The sequence below is a fragment of the Anser cygnoides genome, chromosome 6 (assembly GCF_040182565.1).
Source record: "Anser cygnoides isolate HZ-2024a breed goose chromosome 6, Taihu_goose_T2T_genome, whole genome shotgun sequence".
Lineage (NCBI taxonomy): Eukaryota > Metazoa > Chordata > Aves > Anseriformes > Anatidae > Anser > Anser cygnoides.
In genome coordinates, this window is record NC_089878.1 from 20,934,526 (window position 1) to 20,952,191 (window position 17,666).

Here is a 17,666-nt window from a genome sequence, read left to right on the forward strand (position 1 = left end):
CCAAAGCAAAAGTAGCCCTTCTCTGGCTGGATATTCACCAGAGTATTACGGAACTTCAGCCTCCTTGTTCACGGAGATAGCATGCTCAGTGATGTTTAACCCTTATATAATTTGGAATGTCTGTAGAGTGTTTTCCTGCTGATCTTGCAGCAGTCTGTATTTTGAAAGTCTGATTGGCTGTCAATGAAGAATGTTGGAGTTAAACTGTATTTGAATTTGATTCTGATTTTTGTTACATTTCAAGAATGTTAATATTGGCCACTGAGAATTTGCAAAATCAGTGTGCATTCCTATGAAAAAATCTTAGAAAAAAGTTCTAAAATCAAACCAGATACAATGTCAGAATAGAAGTGTTTTTCTAGTGTATATGTGTGCAAGTGGATACTCTGTTGCTGGCAAATTTATATCCAATAAATGCTTTTAACAACAGGTGTCATCACTGCAGGTCTCAACGTCTCCGTTTTCAGTTTCCTGCGGAGTCAAGTCTGTCCTTCCTGTCAGAAAAAAAGTTTTGCAAGATACGAGCCTGTTTGTGTCAGAGAAGCAGATTGTTGTTGTTGTTGTTTTGTTTTCAGTTAATTTGCTAATGCAATCTTCTCTGTCAGGATTTTTAACAGGAAATTGGATGGATGTTATATGTTGAATTACACTGATTTTGCTAAACCAGGTTGTACTAGATGATCTCTGAATGCCCTTTCCAAGTCTGTGTTCCTATACTACTATGAGTAGAGGAGGAAGAAAAACCCTGCTGTAATTCACTTGATTTTAATAAAATAAATATATATGTTTACAGCTGTGGGAAGTCCATTAAGTTTACAGGAAATAGAATATGCTCACATATTTAAAAATTCCTGCATGATAGTGCAGCTTTTATTTTGCATTACTTATCCAAAGTAGAGTATAACCTCTAAAATCTATTTTTTATGGCCATGTAACAAAAATTAAACATTATTATTATTTTTGTTAGCATTGTGTAGTAGTGCTAGCAAGCTCCAATGTATATTTACAGATACTTATGTAGGATCAGACCCTATTTACTGATGTTTTTAAAATCAGTGGAGGTATGTGATACTTAAGCAATACTCTAAGTAATCAGGAGAATTATTTTTTGTTTAACTACAGTCATAACAGGAAAAAAAATATAATTATTTAGTACCTGATTAGTGGCTGCAATTCAGGAGTAAGAAGAAAAATCCTTTATAGATGCTGACTCTCTCCATTGTGTATGTCCGCAGACAGTTACTGTCCAACTATTATGATATATTTACAGCCATTTAGAGTTCAAGATGAAATAAAAATGCAAAACCATTAGATTTTATCATTTTATCTTTTATTTATCATTTTATGTTTACTGATAAGTCAATCATTCTGTACAGTTTCTTCCTCAGAGAAAGAATCTTCTTCCTACTATGTAGGAAAATTGATCTTAAAATATTTTTCCAACTCTTGTCCTTCCTACAGAATCTTGGGGTCAAGTGTCTTAAGTTATGTCTTTTTCCTCCTTGAAATCAAGGAAGAAGTGTGTTGCAACCAGTAGCTTTTGCCACTGATTCCTGTTACAGACATGTCTTCAGTTTCTCTTAGTTTCAGTCTCTTAATAGTAGTGTAAAACTAACTATAATTATTTCAATAACAATGTTTCTTACAGCTAAAGCTATGTGAATTGACATTTGAAAGGAAGCTTTTTGAATGGCAGATACAATGTGTAATTTTGAGTATTATAAAAATCGTATCTCCATGATACAGATCATAACTTCTTTACTAACAAAGAAATCAACAACTGAATAGTATCTGTATGATTTCTGAGCTTTTTTTCCTCCCACCTTTCACAAGGTGACTGAGGTACACTCATGACACAGGTATGAGGTACGGATGACAAGTGTTATCCACAATTTTGCAGGAGTTAACACCAAATCAGGGTTGCACAGATATTCAAGTAAAAAAATGCAGTTCTGACTCCTGGTTCCATGATCAACTCAGAAGAACATACTAGTTTTCTTAAATATATTAAAAAATTAGAAGTAAATATTTTCAGTGACTGAAAATCCTTATATTTTTATCGTTAAAACGTGACCTTCTACCTTTTAGAGTGTAGAAATATGTATGGGCCAGTATTTGAACTCACGAAATGTACTAAAGCAAATTTTGTTCCTATTTCCATTGAGAAGGCAAATTACTTTTCATAGAAAAGGATCAAAAGCATCAGAGTGGATATGCAATGTTAATAATAGGAGGTGGGACAGTGAGGGTAGAAGAATTGATGGGACACTTACGGTTCAAGGAATTCAGCACTTTTCATTTATGCTGGAAAAAATGTAAATGATGTCACCCTTACCTCCTAGTGCAAAGTTATCAGACAGACATCACTAAGTGCATCATGTATCTGACACTAAAATGGCTGAAATGTTATTTTCTTCTATTTCTTTTCTTTTGGAAATCTTACAATATCTTATTGTAAATGAAAAAAAAATCCAGATACAATCGTGCAAGAGACAAAGATCTGGCGATAGTCTCAATTCTGGATTATTGCTGTTATATCTCAAAGCTAATTGAAATCCAAGATGTAATGAGACACTGACAAATACCTTTCTGCCCCACTGAAAATGTAATCTTTTTGTTGAACATTTTGTCCTAGTAAATTCCATCTGCAATAGGAATAGGCATTTTGCATTTGAATCGAGAAGGTCACTACTTTGGATCAGATGATACAGTATACACTCCAGTTGCCTTTAGATGAAATTGATCCTTTACTGTGTTGAACATAAGACTCTGAATTTTTACACCTAATTATTTATTGTTTCAACTAGATGAATTTGTAATGCTGACACTACTGTCACTTTTTTGATATATCAGTGTGACAGTTCACTTAAAAGCCAGTTATTCCCTAGATGGCAATATATTTTAAATATTCAGTTGCATTTCTTTAGTAAATAGAAGAGTAAGATCAGTGTTTTATTGATGATATATTTGATCATTTGATAGAATGAAACATTTGATAATGTTTTCTCACTTTTGCAGCAGTAAAGCAATAATTCTATGAATAATGACTCAAACTTGTTTGAATAAACTTCTATATATCTAGAAACTAACTGTAAACTGTGTACCTAACATTTTGCTTATTTTATTTATGAATAATTTGAGAGGCGCCATGAAGCTGGATGGCAGTTGCAGTGTGGTAACTGTTCTTCGGTGTTAAAACTTTCATTACCTCCCTTTGTGAATGTGGCTTGTTATTTTTTCTAATGTAAGGTAAATTATATTGCATGCATGTATAAAAACAGATTTTTTTCCTCTTTTGTTTTGACATGAGAATATGTGCTTAACATTTTCATTTCATATCAAGTGTGTGTATTATTTCTTAAAAAATATGGGAAGAGATCTCTGGCTATGGAAAGAATAATGTGAAAGGCATAAATAGCAGCTAGTCTGTGCAGATATGAACCTGTTCCTATTTAAATCGATGGACGTTTCATTGCCGACTGAAGAGAAAGCAGGATCAAGCCCTCAACTCTTTCTGAAAATCAATTAGATACGTTCCTAATAGCCTTTCATGCCTTTGAAAATCTGTCTCTAAATTACTGTTGGAAATCAATCAAATAGTAGAGTTCATTTTATTTAAATAAATTCCACAATATTGTGTAAAATGAAAGGAAATATCTTTAATTTACTAGTTTTTTTATTTTTCTAAAATATTAAGTCATATCCAGGGCTGTCAAATCCCCTTGTTTTATTTGCTGAAACATGCAGGACTCAAAATGTTCATGTGGCTCTGTGTGTATGTGAATTCTCTCTGCAGTGCGAAGAATAGGGCTAGTACTAGGAAGCTGAGAGATGAGAAATTGCTATGTTGGGTATGGGACTGAAATACATTTAAAATAGAGGTTGTATATGGTACTGTAAGAATTGAAAATCCTGTGTGTCTTTTAAGAAAATGTTGGGGGTGCTTTTAGAAGTTTTATAACCAATACTAAATCTGACTGTTCGGTAATAGTGAATGACGTAAAATATTATCATTAAGGAAGACTAAACAAAAAGTAAAAGGAAGACTAAACAAAAAGTAAAAACTGTGGCTCATTCTGATTTGAATTTATCTTGAATTTTCCTTTGTTCCCAGGAGATTCAGCGATGGCCAAAAACTTCACGACAGAAGCTGGCAAATGTTGCAGCATAAGGTTTGCATAAAGTTAATTTTTCCATTTCTCCCATCTTGGCCTACTGTATTCCAGGGTCAATAATCTGTTTCCTTAAACTGCATTGCTGTTAGGTGTTATACTGACCTTGAGATCATATAATGCTGTGTTATATATTATGCTACTCTGCCATATTTACATAGAGAACAGCATAGTATTTTGAAATCTTAGCTGGTTTTATGCCTTTATAGATTTAAAATTACAACATCAACATCTATTTCATGTGATTAAGATACATTTACATAAATGAGATGCATTTATGATTATATAAGTTAAAATTCTATAATGTACGGAGTATATAAATACATGCATATAATACATACATAAATTATTAATAATTAATATAACACAGATACTGAGGTTATTACTCATTTTATTTAAGAAACTCAGATAGTGAGTCAAGTCCAAAGATGCTTTAAATACCTTATGACTGTAATACAAACACAGAGGAAAGAAGCTCCATGAAGAATTTCAAAATAATTTTCTGAAGTGGTATTTCAGGAGTTGTCATATATTACTTAATTATTAGGAGGAGAAGAATAATAAATGTGAATGAAAATAAGGAACTATCATAATTGGTAACTATTTAATAAAAACAACTATATCAGTATATATTAGCCAAATATATACAATTTGTGAAAACTACTGAATACATTCTCTTCAAACTGAAAGTGATAAAATTGGATCTTTATTCTGAGAACAAACATGAAATACTAGCCTTGAGATAATTGTTTTGGAAAGTTATTTTAAGCTAATGAAAACAAGGTCATACAATAAAGGTGCCATTTCAACCATATAATAGTAATAAAATCAGCTAACGCAGAAGTGCATTCTGGCAAGAATAAATAAGAATTGCAAAGACTGATATGGCCAGTATGGAATACAGAAATGTATCCAAGTGAGTAAACATCAAATGAAGGATTATTCCCACTTGTGAAGAATCCATTCCAGCAGGAAATTGAACCATGGACTATTGCATCTGAAATTAGTAGGACTCCCTAGAGTGCTCAAAGGGAATCTGCAGGTTCTGTTATTGGTAGGCCAAAGATCTCTGTGCTGTACTGTAGTGCACAAAAGTATATGTCCCTCGGATTTCCTGTTTAGTCAAAGGTCTTATCTTAGAATGCTAATCAGAGCTCCGTGTTCTGGGTTTTCAAAAGTATAGGTTAAGTTCTCTATCCTGTTGTTTAGTGTTTGAACACAAGAAAGAAGATCTGATTTTCTGAATGTTATAAGATCAAAAATAGTGTCATATTCTGAAATGACTTGAAAGGAAAATAGAAGTTTCTAAAATGCTATAAAATGTACAAACTTGCAATAGTAACAGTATCAACAGAAAAAGAGAAAGGATAAGCATTGAAGGAAAAGTATTTTGTTTCATGTTTTGTTTGAATTGGAACGAGGCTATCCAAAGCAAATAACCAGACCTATGAAACTGAGTGTCAGGAGACTGGGAAGGTGTGGAGGAGGGATATTTTGAACCTCAGAATAAAGACATTAGGTTTACATCAAAATTGATTTTGTACTGAAGGATCTGCCAAAATGATGGTGCTAGAATATATTGATGCAATAACACCCTAAATGTATTGCGTATGTCTCAAACAATTTCCAGAACACCACTCTAGTCCACTACAGAGCAAAGAAATTATTCATGGATAATGAGTTGAAGAGAGAAAAGATTTTCACATACCTTTGTTAATATGGTATAAAACCCAGAAAGAACTGCTGAACAAGGTGTCGAACAATTGGATACTTTTAACAAGACTGTGAGAGTCAGAGACAATGTTAATAATGTATGTATAATATCCGCCATAAAAATAAAAGCTTTTGTACTTGAAGTCCTGAGCCTAATAATTCAAAATATATGTATTTGAACTGTTGTCATAGAGACAGGAGATAAGTAAGTGCGGATAAAATCATGAAATCATTATTTCTCTCAAACTGACACTGAGTTTGGGTTACCAAGGGAAATTACTTTGGAGTTTGATTTTGTAGCTAAAATGAACTCCAAGAACTATAATAAGTTCAACAGTAAATTACAGATATTCAGCCATGCAAAGAAAAAATAAAAATTTTAAAAAAAGAGCCCTAGCACATCTCAAATGGATATAAATGAAGACATGCAAAGTCAACAGTCCCTTTGAAAACTGCAGTCAAACAACACAACTGTGTTTTACTTGAATAGCATTTTTGTTTGGAAAAGGATTGCATTTGAGTAACCTGGTCTAGTGGTAGGTGTTCCTGCCCATGGCAGGGGGGCTGGAATTAGATAATCTTTAAGATCCCTTCCAACCCAAACCATTCTGCGATTCTGTAATTATGAGATTCTAAGTCTCTGGACTTAAGAGGTAATGTGGTATATAGTAACGATACTACAAAGGAATCTACAGTCTTATTGGGTTTTCTTGTTGACTTTGTATTAGTGGTATTGTATGTTATAATTACCAGGAAAGTGTCCTGATCAGGAAAGCTATGATATATACTTTTTTATCTTAGAAACACAGCGTTGCAATCCACTCTTCCCTGTCTGATTTTGCCAATGTTAAAAGCATGTATTTATCCAAGCCATTCTTTTGTTGCTTTTCATTTGTAAGCCTTGTTTGTACTAAAAAGTATTTTTAACTAAACTAACGTATAATTAACACTTCAGTTTTAACTGAACAAAATCCCCTTTTAGAGAATCCCCCAAGTTACCTGTATATGTGTCATTTTAATTTAGGATATGGTTTACGTAAACATTTTTCAGTGACTCTCCTAGCTAAAGTAGTTCTCATTGTGCGCACCCATTCTCACCCGTATTCCCTTCTTTAATTGGACTGTGTGTTTGTATGCTCACGTGAAGCACTGGATCAATCTTTTAGTATAGTTCACCATGTAACCCTGCTCACACATTAGCTTGATGGATGAGGAAGTTTTTAGTCAGAAACAAAGGTGAGAGGTCATGGAAGTTCTTCTGTCCATGTGCTTATTCTTAGCTTATTCTTACTGCAAGATAGGATATGTTAATTTCATCCGCTTTCACCAAGTTTCCACTGAATGGACCTATAGAGAACATGTATGTACAGCATTAGGACTATTTTGCAAGCCTTCATAACTTGATTATTTTCAATGCTGTGTCCAGATGTGTAGTACTAGTGGATTAGGGCTTGTCGTATACAAACCTGTCCTAACATTTTTGAAGAATCAGACTTCTTAGCAGAATATCCCAGCAACCAGAACTGTTTAGAAGAGTCCAGTTAAGATATGGTTAAGTATTTTTGCCAACCTTTAATGAAAAAAACATTGTTATAAAACTTGCAGTAGCAGCTAGGAACATAAAAATACGTTCAAATTGATGAAAACTAAATTGGTATGTCCTCTGACATCAAATGATATGTGATTTGATTATATATCCAGAAAGGAAGCTTCATATTTATGACAGCTACGTTTCCAGTAATATAGTAATGAATTGCAGCATATCTTTCCAGTGCTTTTTGACCCAATGGAACATAAAAGATTTTTCATTTTGTTTATTCTGTAACAAATGGCTGCATGTGTGTGCTAACACTGTAATAAACAACATCGGTTTGTGTGGTATTAATGTAAAATCTCATCCAGAAAGTATGTTTATTTCAAGCAAATCAGACGTATTCATGATTTCATCTTTGGAGGGATATACAGACACTTGTAGAAATGTAGGCCAGATCCCATTAGACCTTCAGTCATAGTTGAAGTCAATACCAACAGTTAAAGTCAGTATTTGGTAACTTATTTGCAATACTCATTAAAAAGCTTTATTCTTATTATTTTGTATATATTGCACACATAAATAGGGGCCCTAGTCAGGAACAAAGACTCTCCTATACATTGGATTATACAAATAAAAAGTGAAAAGATGCTTCTTTGCTGAAGGTTTGTAAAGTTCAGGTATAAAATTGGTTGGACAAAGGTGTAGGCAGGTTAGTACAGAAAAAGAAAAAGAGTATTGGCTAGTATGATAGATAGTGATTTCACGATATCAGTGATTGAAAGCATTGCAGACTTTTGGGGAAGTATCATGTAACTGGACAGTTTTAATGGAAGTGCTCCAGAGAGCTGGCAAAATTGGATCCTAACAGCTTAGGCAACTACTTACTGTGTCATGATAAGTAAGCAACACTAAAATGATGGCAAATAACTATATCTTTTGTATAGTTTTTAAAAAACTTTTTTACAAGTAGAATACAAGGATGAGTACTCACAAACTGGCAGAAGCTAAGCCATGCTTAAATGCACACTAAAAACACATAAGGGGCAGTTGTGCAGAGTAACGTTCGTGTATTTGACTCCTACCGTATCTCATTAAGCAGATACATCCTTAAAAGAGCATTAACTGAATTTTATAGTTTTAAAACAACAGAAATTAATTACTGTCTTCCATTTAGAAGAACGGTCAGTTCCATCAGTGCAAACAAAATGATGGCACTTAAAGCTGCCTTGATAGTTACCTCTACCAACCTGTATTATAGGTGGTATGTAAAGGAAAAAAAACCTTTCACTTCCAAAGCCAAACTTGAGGTGAAGGGTTAAGAAAAAATCTTTTTATGTAAACAGTAGATGTACTGGATTTATGTCTTTGAAATATGGACAGTATTTATAAAACCCCTCTATGTCTTTATTTCAGAGGAAGAATGCAGCAGCACATTAATGTATTAAAAAACATTTCAGAGTAAAATGCATGCTGAAATCCAAGTGATGTCATTTGTCTTACAACTTTGGCACTAAGCAAAAAAAAAATCTTCAATAATAATGTTGGTTTTGAACCAATGATCTTAATATGTCCCTTCTCTCAATGTGTTCGACAAAAAAAAAAAGTACCATCAGACAAAAAGTCCTTAATTGGTTTGTAACCCAGCACATCGTAAAAGCTCTAACAGTTACGTTCTGTGGCTGCAGTTTGACTTTCAATGTAAATGCTCAAGCTTCTGATAGTCCATTGCTTACACAGTGCTGCAGTTGTGTAAAATTACTTACAGTGTCAGCAGGAACTGCAGATGTACATGGGATGTTGGGGTGGATATGGATCTCAGCGACCTGAGGAAGAGGGTGAACAGTAGCATCTCCAGTTCAGTTTCTGGACTTTTTATGGTTGTAAATGTGTTCATGGAGCATGGTATGCTGAACTAAGACCCTTCTATAGTAATTTCACCTGAAAGTCTAAAAAGACAGTTAGCCAAAACATTGCTTGAAATCCTGTGTCCACTGAAGTCAGTGGAAGAAAAACTATAGCAAAATATGAATTCTAGAGTATATGTACTGTAGCGCATGTTCATATGTCTATATCAGCATACACTCACACATACACACTCAGTAGTCAAGGCACGTCCTTTTTATAAAAACCTTTATATTGCACAATTATGCCATTTCTAAACTATTTATGTAGTATCTATCAACTGGGAAGATACACATTAAAGAGAAATCTTCATGCTTCCGGAAGGAGGAACAGAACTCTTCTGTTGTGAAAGCCAGCTACATGTGCGTTTCTACAGTTGCTTATACAGTAGGAGCTGATTTATTAGGCCATTATTATGTGTGTAAAAGCCCAAAATAAAAGGTGATTTGACACTTGGCAAAAATAATAATTTAGCATGTTCTATGTTTGTTGATAACGCTTTTTAAGGTTTTAAAGTTCATCCATATATTTTGGATCATGACAAACTCATGGCTCAAATGATTGCAGCGACAGAACCTCCAATTTTATATACATGTGTATGATACATAGACTATTGCAGTATTTTTATTCACACAAAAACAGAAAAAAATGGTCTACAGAATGCATGTCTATCTCCCACAAATCAGCTAGTGCCTGCCATACACACGTGTATGCACCTGCAGAGCTGCGTGTTATTTTTTTTGTTCTAAGAGATGTCTAAACTCAAAGAAGATAGGCAGAGTTCCTTTAGCTACTCTTCACTTAGCTACTCCTTTTATACATAGATACAGAAAAGTATTGTAATTGTATGTGTTTAAACATGGTTGTTCTAAGGAAGTAATCAAAATGTCAGTACAAAATGAGAGGGAAAAAGGGCAAGCATAATATGGAGTCACATTTTGCTTTTCAAACTTTAATAAAGAAGGGGAAAAGCAGAAAATCTTTATTTTTAAATGATTTTTCAGACTTCAAATGTCACAGGAAATTAATTGGTTAAAAAACCTTCAGGTATGAAAATGTATTCAATTCAAAGCAGTCCAATTTTCCATTTCAAATAACTATATTATTGCAGCATCCTTAGATCAACAAAAAGGTGGAAAAACTTGACTGCCAAAAAAATTATATGAGCCAAGGGAAATATTCTGCTATATAAGGCTGTGAAAGCTAGTTGTGTAAAAAAAACTCCACCAGCAAGAACAAAAAACAGTACAACAAACAACTAGATAGGTACTGAGACGTGTAAAAGGAAAAGAAAGTGTAATGTTTCCGCTGTTGGCAGGGGAAGAGAAAAAGGAGACAGAGACTAACAGCCCAGGGCATTTGATGAGCTGTTGGAAGAATGAATCTCTGTCAAAAGAACGCATGTCCTGCCAGAGATAAGATACTTTGGTCATACAAAGCAAAACCAAGTTCTCTAAAACTGATGTACATTGATCTGGTTAACCAGTGATATTTACATAATTAATTGATACAGCACCATTTGATCTCTTTAAATTTCCAGTTGTAAAGATGGCTGATATAGATGATGATGATAGTGGAAGAAGGCATTATATACTGTTATAAACTCATGTTTACCTCCAAGGTATTTTTACCCTGAATGAAACAGCACGCAATAATTTCATGAAGATATCCTTTCAGTATATATATATTTATTTATTCTTTAATATCAAGTATAGGAGCAATGTCCTCTTCATTTTGCAAAAAATAGCTCAATAGGAGTCAGTTAATAAATCAGTAGCAGTCTGGAATGCTGGTAAGATGCCAGTGAGGCTTACGGTTTTCCACTTGAAATCCAGTTTGCACATACATTTAAGGGTTTTGATTTTTTTTTAATATATTTTATAGGAAAGCATTATATTTCTAGCTAGTTTCCACCAATGTGCTATATATATAGTTACATATACTGTCCTCCCCTCCCCTCCCCTCCCCTGGCTGTATTGCTAAATGTAATCATGGCTTGCTTAGTTACTTTAAAAAAAAAATAATCTCATTTGTACAGGTTTCTGGGTTGGGTTGAAATAGGATCTAATGTTCTGATGAATTGGCTTTCATCTTCATCACCTCCCTGACTTTTGCTGCAAGTGTAGAAAAGAAATGCTGCCAGCTGCTGGCAGGTTCATACTAGTTCTGCACTGAAACACACGAATGAATGAAAATGGCCAAAGGAAGTACTGGAAAGAAAGTGACCTGTTACCCTGTTACAAAGTCAGTTTTATTCCAAATCTTTACAAAACTAAAAAAAAAGTTTTATTTTTTTCAGATGAAATTGTAAAAAGTTCTGTCACATATCTCTAACAAGTCCTACAGCCACCTTTATCGTAAATAGGATACTTTTATGTTGTACTTTGCAAGGAAAATGACAACTTGTTCTGCCTCTGCACTGAGCATGCTGGACTCTTGGAATATAATGAATATGGAGACAGTTTGAGCTAGCAGTGACAAGCCCGAGAGGTTAAGCTTGGTTATAGTCCTGTGTAGGGGTGTAAAATGACTCTTCTGTGTATTCAGTTTGGCAAGGTGGGTTTTTTCATTTTGGACAGAAGAATGAACATTTTTTCCCTTATGATCTGCCTTTTTGATATGCAAATTCCCCATTTAGCTTCATAGAAAAGATGATGAGCTGACTTGGTCATAATTATAAAAAACTATGTAGAAGAAAAACAGCTGACTAGTAGAGAATCCTTTAGTTACCAGGAAAAAAGCATAAAATCCAATGATTAAAAGTCAAAAGTAGATAAATTGAAATTTTGAATTTGGTACAAAAATTATTCATTACAATTTGGATCAATGTATCTCCTAGAATATAGGAGAAATATTCTATCACCTAAAGTATTCAACTGGCAGGGGTTTTGCTGTATATCTGAGGCATATTTTTTGAATTGATACAGGAATTGCTATTCAAAGGCCAACCTTTGATTTCTAGGAGGTTAGAATAGTTCACAGGAGCTGGACTTCAGTCTCTGAATTCCTGGTGAGAGTTCTTGCCCTGAATTTTGTCATTAGAAATCTTATTAGCCAACCACAGAAAACAGAGAGGGGAGAAATAAGGGCACCTGTTGTTCCCCATAGTTCTCTGCTCACCAAAGAGGAATTAAAAAAAACCACACAAACAAAACAAAACAAAAACATAACATAGCAGGAGGTAGTAAAATAAATAAGTGATTTTGAAACAGAAAAACTCCTTTCTAAAAGGGGGAGGGGATAAAACCTCAAACCAAATATCAATTTACTGATTTGAAAAAAAAAAAAAATAGGTCCAGAAGGTAAATCAGTACTAATGAGTCTGCCATAATCCTTGTGGTAATTTTTTAGGCTTGTATCCTGTTACTGGGGTTTTCTTCAAAATAATTCTGTGTTCTGGGGAGTCTCAATAGAATGGAGGGTTCATGAAGTTTTTGGGCAGTACCAACTGCTCAGCTAAACATCTAAACTCCTGGAAGGTTGTCTATATAGTCCAAATGCAAGGCTTTACTAAAATTTCTATTCAAGAAACATAGAGCAAAGATAATCTTTAGCATATGCAAAAATATCAAGCAATTATTGTCAATGGCTCTAAGGTGATGTTTTACTTCAAAAATATACACAATGAAAATTCTGCAGGTGATTATTGAGTATCTCAAATATGTTGCTATTATCTAGCAGCAAAACCAGTACTACAACAGGCTAAACATTATTAAAGGGTCGGTTATCTTTAATAATTCAGTTTCATGAAAGAATCATAACTTGGCAATCAACAAGGTGCAAAAACATAAAATCAGTCATTCTAGTTAGACAATTTGACTTTGATATCAGGATAAACTGTTGTCCATGCAATTAAATGAAGAAAAAGGGAACGATAGGAATTCTTACCTATTCTTAATTTTTCTATTATATATGCATAATTCAGGAACTCTAGAATATTTACCTAGGTATACTGTCTTCTACTTCTCCTAATTGCTGGATTTTTAAATATTTAGATTTTGAGACTAAATGGATAATATTTTTTTCTCTCTTTTTTTTTTTACTTACTGCCTAATTGTGTGATTTAATTTTATTTATTCACTGTATTTAATTCAAAAAATGACTAATGACTAATAACATCTGTTAATAATTACATTTCAAAACCTACACCCTGTCAGTGCTAAACTTCCTCAAACTGCCTTCTGCCCTCAGTATTTACTGCCCTCTTACTATGGAGTCTTGCTTTGTTCATGAAGTTCCGTGTGTTGTGATACAGACATATATTAGTATCTTAAAACATTGCATTTTCCATAGGTATGGTAAGATTAACAAAAGAAAACAGTCTGAAAACATAAATGATTTGATTTTGCACAAGTCTGCCATATAAGCAAAAATCTTACCCATTGTTTTAACATTCAGAGCATGTCATCCAAACCCAAAGAACGTGCAAAAGGCAATGCACTGCTAAAATAGCTGCAATGGTGCACATTTCTACAATCACTCTCTTCTCTCTGCCAGAGAACCCTGCATATAAGGCAAGTCTCCACCTGGCAAATTCTAATGACAGTTTTTCTTAATTACACATCTGTTACAAGATGCAGCATGATCAACTCTATATAAAAAGAGTATATTGTTTCCGTTATAGTTGGACATTTACATTAAAACACAAATTGTTTATTTGCTCATCTGTCTTCCTGGCTTGAGGCCAGTAGCTTTCCTGTCTTTTATTAGTGGCAGCATCATCTAAAATAGAAGCTGAATAAAATAATTGACCAAGAACGTAGCTCCAGATAATACTGTCCGTGTGCCCCACTCTGTCTTTCCCTTTTTGTCTCTCCCTAGGGAAAAGCAGTTATCTTCCTTATGCTAAATCCAGTTTTTCTCCACAGCTATCAAGTAAATCTTAGCATCAGTCTCACAGCAGAATAAAAAGTCAAATCAGCAGGAAACTTCCACATAAGAGCAACAGGCAGCCCCAGGAGGAAAAAAAGCTAACAACCCAACAACAAAAAACCCACCACCACCAATAAAAATATCCTCTCAAACTCTTCCATTTATTTTCTCTCAAAAATAAGAGTTCTACTCATTAAAACACTGCAATTTTCTTGTGATTTTTAAGATAATATGCCTTCAGAGAATAACAACGCATTGTTCAGCAGACTTGCCAGCCTTCCAAAGCATTTTATTTCAAAGCCTTTTTTGGAATAAACAAATCTTTAAAGAGAACAAATTGATGTTTTTGCTTTTCCTAGTGTTCTGCATACATGCTATACAAGCTGTCTTCTCTCAAAATGGGTCAGGCCTTAAATTATTGATTTAAAGTAACAAAAAATTGTTGGGTATAGCTGTTGGGATGGATTTTACATATTTTACCTAAAGACAAACTTTAAAGCCACAAAAAATATTTTGAATTCTTTATTGTGACAGTTCTAGATATTCAAAAATATTACTAGCAATTTTATTATGGGTATTTTTAATGTTTAGAGGTGTGGAAAGGGAGACTAAGTATAATACAAATAACTGAACTATCATATAAGCGTAATGACAACATAATGAATCCAGAAGTGTGGTTTGTAATTGAATTTGAACATACTGGACTGATGTACAAATGTCTTTATATCCAGTTACTACATTCCACAAGAGCTTACTTTAGCATGAATTAGTTCTTTAAGCTATTAGGAACTATCCTATTCATACTAAACTTGATTTGTCCTCCTCAAAGTCAGAGAATGATTTACCAAGGTTATCAAATACAGAATGCATACTCACATATAAAGATTGTTTATCACCTTTTAATGTAGGAAGGAGGCCTGGGCATTGCTGTGAAGAAGAGCTCAAAGCATGTGCAAGTGCAGTCAGATCCCTTGATAGGGGTTCCTGTATTCTTTCTGCGTCACCTGAGTGACAATTGAAAATTCCCTAGTCATACCAATAATGACAAGTCACGTTGTGGAAAATCAGAATTACACTGAATTTTGCCACTTAGCTGACCTAAACATGAATACTTAGCTTTGTGGATAACCACAGTGCCCTGCCTGTGTCAGCACTGCCACTGTTCTAACAGTAAGAGTCAAAACATCTTCCACCAAGGACAGGCTTAGAGGAGAAGTAAGCAATTAGATCAAGAAGTAGCACCAGTGCAACATGTCCCAAATAGCTTTCAGTGGTTTGAGATATTCAGTAGAATATATCAGAAAACATGCTTACAAAGTCAGTATCCACAAATAGAGTAAATTAAGAACAGAAACTGTTAGCATAGATCAGAGGGAGAACATTACTTTTTGATTATTTGAAATCCAAATTGGCACTAATGTTCATTTTTTGTGGGCCAAATTTTATGTAAGACTTCAAGATCAAATGGCAGAAGAGTTAAAATTTCACTTTTTTTCCCCCTAATTCTTGCTATTTTTGTATCTTGTTTATGAGCTTCTCCCTAAACTTTCATGCTCTCCTTCTCTTTATTGCTTCTTTTAACTAAGCTTCTACTGGCACAAGAGTTACGAACAGCAGTTTAAGAAGTCTGTAGAGCACCATATAATTTCCAGTATCAGAGGGATGAAGAAATATTATATTTCAATTGTTCCCTTTAAGTGAATATAAAAATAAATATATACATTATGATATGACTGTGTATTTTACGTCTACTAAACTTGAAATTTTATTTTAAAGCAGATGACTCATTGTATCATCTAAAGCAGGGATAGACTAGCATCTGCCAACAGCCATTTTGGTAGTGCTTGCCACCTAGTGGATTAGTGCTTGTGTACACATATAATGAGAAAAACCATCTGCTACAAGAGTATTTGAAAATCTGCATATTTAATAATATCCTGCAGACTTTTAATACAGCTGGATGGAATTGTATTTTGAATGAAATACCATTGAATATTGAAATTTAAATTGCAAACATTTTAGTATTTTTTAGCCATTTTCTTACAGCTGTATTTATACCTATTGCTTGACTTAATTTGTGATGGGCAAAAGATGGACTTCCTTTGTGTTTGTTGTAGTTCATAGCCTTTAAATAACATATCAGTTGGTCTAGTAAAAGACTTGAGAGTCCAGAGTCAGTAATTTTGCTGACTTAAAGACAGTGGAGAAGACATATATGTATAGTACCTGCAGCCTCAGCTTAATGCCCCATTTTTTAAATCTTTTGATGCTATGCCATAGCCTTTGATTTAAATAGACGTGATACATTCCCCTCCAATCAAGAACAAACTGAAATGAGAAATTATATGTTTGCATAATGTAGCTTTTAAAAGGCATCAATGCCTTTTACTTGTAAAATTTACTTTTACAATGCCATATCTTACTACAAAATGCCTGTCTTAATAGAAGGAATTTCACCCATTTGTGGAGTAGAATATAGCATTTTTTCAACTCTCCTGAACGTGAGTATATTTTAGGAGAAGGTGCATCTAATATTACACCAGAATAAAGGTACAATAGAAGAAAGTGAAACAGAATGAAAATGACCCATATTTAAAATTTGATCAGTATATAGTGGTTAATTTTTTTATTATAATTATTTTTTATAGCAGAAAAGAACAGTGAAGTGTATAGCACATATAACTCCTCAGATTAGTTGTAGGATGAGATTCCACATTTATCTGTATAGCAGAAACCTTAGTTATGAAGTTTAACCTTTTTATTTAATGCAGTTGTTTGGCATTGCTACTATTCAGCAAATACACAGGTGGTTGAATTAGATCCATAGTGAATGAATGATTTTACTGGGATTTAGCCTTAGACTTTTTGAAGAAGAGTCATATAATTAAGAAATCTAAATAATGCTTAAGATTAAAATAGTAGAGTATACAGTGTAAAGTAAATCCACCTAGAACTTCATGGCTTTGTCATTGACCATGGCCCAAATTTCTGTGCTTGAAGAACCAGTTTGCACATTTCAGAGGCAGGGTGGGAGCCAAGGAGTAGTCGGTACACGTGGCCATGGATGCAACTGTAAACTCAAGCCTCAAGCTGACATATATTGGTTGGTAGTTTGCAATGACCACAAGTGTCAAACCTGAGCTAATAGAAATTTGTACTAGTTGTTTCTTCTTCTTCTGTCAGAGTTAGCTTATTTTTTTTTAGAGTTCTGTTACCTGCATTCAGTAAGTGGCTTTTCTCATTTTACCTCCCCTCTTCTACTAGTTGCATTACTTGGAGTGGTTTTCATCCATTTTGTTGACCCATACTTATCTCTTACTATGTAGTAATTTACTCTTCATTACATCCCCCTAGTCTTACAGAGATCAAAAGCGTTGGTCATACCATAATGCAATGCAAAAATCTGTATATAAGCATTGCATCATGTGTTTGCAAAAGCACGTCTACACACAAATGCAGTCCCCCCTCCAAAA

At 33.9% G+C, this 17,666-nt stretch overlaps 1 protein-coding gene across 1 annotated transcript in view; it reads left to right on the plus strand.

The window, feature by feature from the left end:
* METTL8 (methyltransferase 8, tRNA N3-cytidine) overlaps positions 1-17,666 on the plus strand; it is an 89,648-nt gene that overhangs the window by 4,221 nt on the left and 67,761 nt on the right. Inside the window, exon 2 of the mRNA XM_066999504.1 lies at positions 4,115-4,172. Within this exon, the coding sequence (XP_066855605.1) occupies positions 4,126-4,172 (47 nt within the window). The 5' untranslated portion in view covers positions 4,115-4,125. The remainder of the gene's footprint in view (positions 1-4,114; positions 4,173-17,666) is intronic.